Genomic DNA, 7,851 nt, shown 5'->3' with positions numbered 1-7,851 from the left:
TTTTTTTTTTTTTTTTTTTTTTGGTACCGGGGATTGAACTCTGGTCCTTGCGCTTGCAAGGCAGGCCACCGAACTGCTGAGCTAAATCCCCAGCCCACGCAGCTTGTCTTTTTCTTACCAGCCCACATTTGAATTTGCACCAGCTGAGCACGTGTCGAGGTGACTCTGGGGGACACTGGCCCACAACTTCATCCATAGACGGTCACTCATACCAGACGCTCAACGCTCTGTGAGAAGGCAGAGATGTGCTAAAAACTGCTCCTAAAGCCGGGCGTGGTGGCGCACGCCTATAATCCCAGCACTTGGGAGGCTGAGGCAGGAGGATCACTGAAAGTTTGAGGCCTGCTTGGACCACATGGTGAGCTCAAGGCCAGCCTGCACTGCGCAGCGAGACCCTGTCTCAAAACCGCCCCCCTGCCCCCCAAAAAAACCCAGAAAACAACAACGACAGAAAAAACTGCTCCCAAAAACAAAACAGGGCTGGGGGTTTAGCTCAGTGGTTCCATTGTCTGCCTTGCAAGTGCAAGGACCCAAGTTCAATTCCCGGTACCAGAAGAACAACAACAAAAAAAACTGCTCCTAGGCGGGGGATTTACCTCAGTGGCTCTTCCGCCTGCTTCACAAGTGCAAGATCCCAGTTCAATCCCCGGTACCAAAACAAAACAAAACAAAAACCCTGCTTCTGGCACATGTCTGAAATCCCATCGCTTGGGAAGCTGAGGCAGGCTTGTGGTGAGCTCACGGCCAACCTTGACTACGTAGTGAGTTCAAGGCTAGTTTAAACTACTTAGCATGACCCCGTTTCCAAAATCCAACATCTGGGCCTGCCGAGGCTTCATGTCATCTTCTAGCTAGGTGCGGGTGAGCATATCCATGCAACCTCTCTCCTTTCTAGGACTGAGTGAGATCAAGAATGAGCAAACAGTGACCTCGCACAACCCTGCTTTCTCATGTTTCCCATCACTCATCTCACCAGAAAGCTCCTCATGCTCAAGAGGCCTTCTGTCCTCACTTTGGTGAGTTACGTCTCAGAGCCACAGGCGCGGGAGAGGGCAGAAAAGACCCAGGCACAACCCAGGTGCCCCAGCCTGCTGAGCTGTCACTTGGGTGTGTGTCAGGCTCCTGGGGATGGCAGTGACTCTGATTTTGACCCACACCAGAGGAGCCCTTGTTTAAGCTGGTCTCAAATGTGAGGAGCGGCAGACTGAGCACGGGACTATCAGACATGACTTCTCCCTCTCCCGTGTCCCAGTCTCTCCCCTTTCTTTGGAATTTTGAGACAGGAATTTGCTACAGTAGCCCAGACTGACCTCAAACTCATGGTGACCCTTCTGCCTCAGCCTGCTGAGGAATGCTGGGATGGATTACAGACGTTCATTACCACACCTGGTGCCAGTATCTTTAAAGACCATCCGAACCAGGCGTAGTAGTGCATGCTTGTAATACCAGCACTCAGGAGGCTGAGGCAGGGGCATCATCACGAGTTCAAGGCCAGCCTGGGCTACACAGACCCTTGTCTCAAAAAACCAAAAAAAAAAAAAACATCCACTCAGAGCTTGCTGCAGTTTCTACTGAAGGGTGCTGAGCACACACAGGGCAGTAGCACTGGTGTTACGCAGGGCAGGTATGAGGGCACAGCAAAAACAGCGCATAAACAGATGGCTGGCTGTTTTCAGAGCCTAGAAGCCAGAAGTAATGACCTGATCACAGGGCCTGCCTTGTTAACAAACAACTGCACAGCGAGGCTGCAATGCATGCAGATCCGCTGCCCTTACTTCCTTTCCTCTGGGGCTTGAGGCCTAATCCTGTGGATCCCCAAGCAGCCGCTTGATGACCGGAAGCGAAGGTGGCCTCACCTCCAAAGTCTCCTCAGCGGTGCAGCCGGGCTGCTGTTGCAGTTTGCCCGTGTTCAGGGCCTCGATGTACTCATCGCACTTCTTGTAGCCGGCATTCAGGAGCTCGTGCTTGGCCTTCAGCAGCCCCTGGCCAGGCGTGACATCCCCGATGCCAATCGAGAAGCCCCGGTTAGCTGTGAAGAGGCGGCAGGCGGGGTGGAAGGGACATGAGCACCACTCAGGAAAGCTATGAGGGGAGCTCACCCCTGCTGTCAGCAGCCCCATCCTGGGGACGCGTTCCACATGGCCCAGGGTCCGTGTGGATGCCTGCAACAGCAGTGCCAAGCCCTGCACTTCCTATGCTTTTCCCTACACATATCTGCCTATGGAAAAGTTTGATCAATAAATAAGTATGAAAAAAAATGGGTGAAAATGGGTGAAGGTGAAACAAAAAGGGCTTTCCTTTGAGAAGGAAAAGAAAAACAGACCTCCCACAATAGCAAATCAAGATTTCATTCAATAAAGATAAAACCATAAAAACAAAACAAAACAAAACAAAACAAAAAAAACTCGGCCTGGTAAAGTGAACAGCCAGGCCTAGTGGCACAGGTGGCCGTGCTGGCAATCAGTATTTCATTGCCTCACACCTAAAACGTGACTGAATAGCCAGGGACCACCAGGTATTGCAGGCAAGATGTTAATATGACAGACAACAACTATGACAAAAAAAGAAACTAAAAGGTTATGGGAAATCCAAGTAGCAAACATAGTAAAACTGAGTATCCTTTCAGAAGGATCAGAGAAGATATTTGTAAAAACTAGAACAAGGCAGACTGAAAAAACCCAAAACCCACCAATAAGACAGACGAGAAAGCTCCCACCTACTTGCAAACAAGAAAAAAAGAAATGAACGTATGACTGGAAATTAAATACACCAAAAACCATTTTAAAACCAGCTAAAGTGTTAAAAGATAAAAATGAACTTAGACAAAAAGCAACCCCTGCCCATCAAATGAACCTAAGGAAAAGTGGGCCACACTCCTATCATCCCGATATCTGGGAGGTGGAGGCAGAAGGATCATGAGTTTGAGGCCAGCCAGGACCAGGAGGTGAGCCCGAGTTCAGTGGGGACAACAGAGTGGGACACTAGCTCAAAAGCAAAACACAGAAAACAAACAGATTCAACAGAAAAGAAGTAGGCAAAGAAAATAAGAGAGCATCTGGGAGCTCTAAGCAATTAAAGTCCCAAAAGAGAAAGAAGAGCGGAAACCAAGGCTGAAATTACCAACGAGTGATTCAAGCACATGTCCAAAAGTCCAGGCCGGTGCTATACGTTAAAGCTTAGTGAGGGGCTGGGGCGCAGCCCGCAGGAAGAGGGCGCAGTGAGCAGGTAGGAGGCCTTGGCTCCAGTGCCCAGCACCCAGGCAAAAAACTGAGGGCTGAGCTTGAGAGATGGAAAGACCTGCAGCCAGAGGACCTCAGAGCAAGGAGAGGATCTTGCATGTCCGGAAGGAAAAAAACACTTGCATACAAAATCTGAAAGGAAGAATAACTATATACTTCAACGATTCAGAAGCTAGAATGGAGCCAGGCTTGATGGCCCACGCCTGAGACCAGCCTGGGCTACATTGTGAGTTTCAGGTCAGTCTCCACTACATAGTGAGACCCTGTCTCAAAAATCCAAACAAACAAACAAACAAAAAAACCAAAAAAAAAAAAAAAAAAAAAAAAAAAACAAAAAAAAAAAAAAAAAAAAAAAAAAAAAAAAAAAAAAAAAAAAAAAAAAAAAAAAAAAAAAAAAAAAAAAAGAAAAAAAAGAAAAAGAAAGCTAGAATAGAGCAACACCAACAAAAGTCTGAGGAAAAAGAAATTCCAAAAAGAAAAGAAAAAGAAAGCTAGAATAGAGCAACACCTTCAAAAGTCTGAGGAAAAAGAACTTCCAATCATCTAGAGTTTTATTCCCAGAGAGTGAGTCAGTCACTTATATGAGCAGAATAAATTTTCTCCCCCTGGCATGCAGACAATGGAAAGAACACAGCGCAGGCCCATTCAGGCGACTCTGAGCCATGGGGCGGGCTGCACCCTGGAGGCCCCAGGGCCTGGGCAGCAGCCCACGCATGCATTTTAGATCACAAAGCCCAGTGTGATGCAGCAGAGAAATTACAGCTTTGGAATACCAAGTCAGGGTCACCACGGAGGACTCAGCTGGGGACAACAGGAAGGTGACACAATGAGGAACACGGGTGTGCAGTGCTGACACTCACAGAGGTAGACGGGGGCCAGCCTGGCCAGGCGGGACATGGCGTCGGCGGCCTCGTTCTGCCCCCAGTCCCGCAGCAGGATGTAGAAGATGTTGTTCTTAGAGCCCGAACCCAGGGTCCCTTTGTCCATGTTGCCGCACATCAGCTCGCTGTTCTGGATGGTGACGTCTGCAAGAACAGTGCTGGTCAGGCGTGGAAACGAACACACGCATTTCATTTTGGTTTTCTGAGACAGGGTCTCACTATGTAGTTGAGACTGACCTGGAACTCACTATGTAGCCCAGGCTGGTCTCGAACTCGATCCTCCTGCCTCAGATTCCCAACTGCTGGGATTACAGGCTGCACCATGATGCCCAGCTAAGTTGTTTCTTTCTTTTGGTACTTGGATTGAACTCAGGCCCTTGCGCTTGTGAGACAGGCAGAACCACTCAGCCAAATCCTGGGCTGAAGAAAGTTGTTATTCACCTAAACTACTGAAAACTAAAAGGCACTGTCATGAATAGAACAACAACACAACATTCATATCTTGAAAGGAAGAAAAGAAAACCTAAAACAAGAAGCTAGCACAGGGTGCGCAGCTGGCTCAGTGGTACAGTGGGTGTTTAGCACGTGTGAGGCCCGGGTTCAATCCCCAGTACCACCACTGGACGCACAGCTGGACCTTATCCTTGTGCGTGGTAAGTAGCCATTCTGCCAGTGAGCCACCTACCCCTCCAGGAGGTGTATTTCCAAGGGAATAAGCCAAGGAAAATCAGCGCCCTTCAAAATTATGTGAGATAATACAAACCCCAACCTTCAGAGAACCTGTGCAATCCACTCCTCAGTGCGGGGCTCAGGGAGTCATTTTATCCACGCTCCCGGGAAGTGGGGAGTGGAGAGCAGCCACACCGGAACATTGCGGCCGGATGACACTAGCCTGCAGACTGCACCCTGGGTGGTGCTGCTTTGGACGGGGTCAGATGAGCCCACTGAAATCCTCTCGCCGTTATACCTGGTCCTCATATTATCCAGCACCTTGGGGCTGGGGGTGGTGCAATGGAGTCTGTCCAGTGTCCTGAGTGAGACTTTGGACCCCCCAAAGTCTTGCTGTATGTAGTAGTTGTACCTTCAGATACAGAGCACATTTTTGGGATGCTGTATGATGCCCACAGTCAAAAGAAAGGGGGAACAACACCTGAGAGAAGATACAGGAGCCACATTTCCTGGAAGGATAAACTTCCGGCCAGAAGCTGAGAAACCCTGGATTTGCTTGCTACTTCCAGACTCCATGAAGCCAATTCCCAGCGAGCTTTGCAGCCGGCACCTGCCCCTCGCCGCCCAGCGCCTCCCACTCACAGGAGTCGTTGACGCAGAGGTCCTCCCCCTTGCCGCAGTACTGCTTGCCCTTGGTGCGGAGGTTGGCCCTCACTGGATTGTCGTCGCTGGGTCTGAGGATGACACTGAAGATCTGCTTTCCGGTCCACAGGGTGACGGGCTGAGGTGCAGAGGGGCCAGAGAGTCAGGGGCGAGGTGGGTCCCGACCGTCCTTCACACAGGCTGGGTGGCCGAGCCACTGACCTCAGTCCCAGTCACACTCGTTCCACCCGGCCACCCACAGGGACACGGACGCCCGCCCGCGCTCATGCACCTTCACGATGGCAGGGTGTGGGAGGCGAACTCTGACTTTCTCATCCTTGCCCACCAGTATGGAAGCGATTATCTGACAGGCCTTGGCGCGGTCGAAGAAAGTGTCCTTGAGCGTGAGCAGGTAGGCACCTAAGACCATCAACGGCCAACACAGAGCAGAAAAGATGAAACCGGGAGAACCATGGCTTTCAACTTTACCATCAAGTTGGACTGCTACAGGTAGGGTGAACTGAAACACAGCTGCGTCCAGGCTCTCCTCCCATTTAACTCTAAGCTCCAGAGGACAGCATGACTTCTTCGGCCCTGTACCCGACTCAGGGCTGGACACCAGGCCTGGACCATGCCCAGTCCACAGTAGGAGTTTAATACGCACTTGTTGAATCAATGATAAAAATACTTCAAGAAGGATCACAAGCAAACTTAGTGAACTAACAGAATGAAACAGACAACTCCCAAGCTCTGAGTCAAGACAGGCACCACCACAAACAAGAATCAGTGCTCCCCACTGCTAGGTCTGCTTTCAAGAGGGCTTCTGACACACCCACCTGTCAGAAAATCCTGAATGGCAGCAATGAGTGGCTCCCCATTCCTCGGGGTCACAAGATTTGCTTTCGTCTGAAGTAAAAAGAAGCACAGCATGTTAGCTATCTTTGGTTGCACTGTTGTGGACAAATAACAGCAGCAGACAAGGCTGAGAAGCAGGAGCCAGGGATTCATCCCACCTCCTTTTATCCCACCTAAGGGAGACAAAAAAAATCCCCAGCAAGACTGACCTGGGAAGTTCACATCAACACTAAAACAAGACCGAGCGGGGTGGTGAAGAATTCTAGGAAGAACTCTATCCTGACTTCATTAATTCTCATTCATGTGCATGATAAGCGCTGTGACCCAGTGAAGCCGGTGTCATGGCTCGTGTCTACACGTCCCCCAAAGCCTCGTGCTCTCTGAATCTAGTGCGTGACTGATTCACGGTGGGGCTAGGCCGAGGGCACTAGGACAAAGGCGTGAGTGGCTCCTGCCCTAAGCAGTCTTGATAAGAGGAACAGAAGGACCCTGATAGGTCCCACTGCTTCTGCTATTTTCCACCGCCATCAACTGTTGCCCCTCAGCCACTGAGCCTTGGAACCAGCTGATTATGGACGGAAATCTCTACGAGCTGGGAGCCAAGTAAACCTTTATTCCTTTAACTTTTGGGTGTTGGGTACTTTGTCTCAGCAGAGAAAAGTAACACAGCCGGCCAGTTCCGTGTATCTCCACAATAATGGCAAAACCGTTAAATCTCTCTTGATTGAGACATGAAATTTTAACAACAATCAGTTTGACAACAAAACCTAATCCTGTGAGGCTGGAGACGTAGTTGGGGGCAGGGCGCAGGATGTCACCTACATAGCACAGCAGGAGTCCCCAGTGCCGTGTGGCGGTGAGAGGTGGAAGGAGGGAGGAAAGCCACCAAGGGTCAGAGCACGGCCGCACGATGTTGAGGAGGGAGGAGTCCTTGTGCACCTGTGACTTTTCTGGACCCTTTGCTGCCACACTAGGGCAGCCACTTCTCAGCCACCTCCCAGAGAGGTGATGATTCGGCTGCGGTCAGTGTCTGGTCTTGCTGGCCAGCTCCCCTCCCTCCTGGCTCAGGGAACCCTGAGGTGGGCCAGCAGGTGGTCTGGGGGAGAGGGTCTTCTGGAAAAGTCCCATGCTATGAGTCCTGCATGCCAAAGTCTATGATCGTAGCAAGTGGTGGCTCTTACGTAGCAAGATTTGAAACATGAATTTTCCTTCTAAGAGTAATACATTCATTACAGAGAAAACACTCTACACATACAGACAATTTGAAATCCCAAAACTATGCACTGAATAGTAATGGCCTAAACAAAAAGTGTTAGACAGGAAATGGTAAGGAGTAGGGCTGGGGATGTAGCTCAGTGAGTTTAATCCACAGCATCACAAAAACTGAAACACAAACAAAGAAACTGTAACAAGTGGTTCTGGAGGTGGGAACGCAACTACAAGATAGATCAGTTCAGTGGGGCACAGTGGTGCACACCTACACTCCTGATACTCTGGGAGGATGAGGCAGGAGAATTGAAAATTCAAGCCCAGCCAGGGCAAATTAGCAACTTAACAAGACCCTG

At 50.0% G+C, this 7,851-nt stretch overlaps 1 protein-coding gene across 3 annotated transcripts in view; it reads right to left on the bottom strand.

The window, feature by feature from the left end:
• Polr3a (RNA polymerase III subunit A) overlaps nt 1-7,851 on the bottom strand; it is a 39,487-nt gene that overhangs the window by 18,670 nt on the left and 12,966 nt on the right. For all 3 annotated transcript variants that reach the window (XM_010607849.3, XM_010607842.3, XM_010607856.3), the window contains exons 12-16: nt 6,268-6,337; nt 5,724-5,851; nt 5,432-5,570; nt 4,100-4,264; nt 1,857-2,029 (exon numbers count right to left, since the gene is read on the bottom strand). In XM_010607849.3, the coding sequence (XP_010606151.1) occupies nt 1,857-2,029; nt 4,100-4,264; nt 5,432-5,570; nt 5,724-5,851; nt 6,268-6,337 (675 nt within the window). The remainder of the gene's footprint in view (nt 1-1,856; nt 2,030-4,099; nt 4,265-5,431; nt 5,571-5,723; nt 5,852-6,267; nt 6,338-7,851) is intronic.

This window comes from Fukomys damarensis, unplaced genomic scaffold (genome assembly GCF_012274545.1).
Source record: "Fukomys damarensis isolate Sample0158 unplaced genomic scaffold, DMR_v1.0_HiC HiC_scaffold_20, whole genome shotgun sequence".
NCBI classification, from domain to species: domain Eukaryota; kingdom Metazoa; phylum Chordata; class Mammalia; order Rodentia; family Bathyergidae; genus Fukomys; species Fukomys damarensis.
This window is presented reverse-complemented; position numbering and strand designations above follow the sequence as displayed.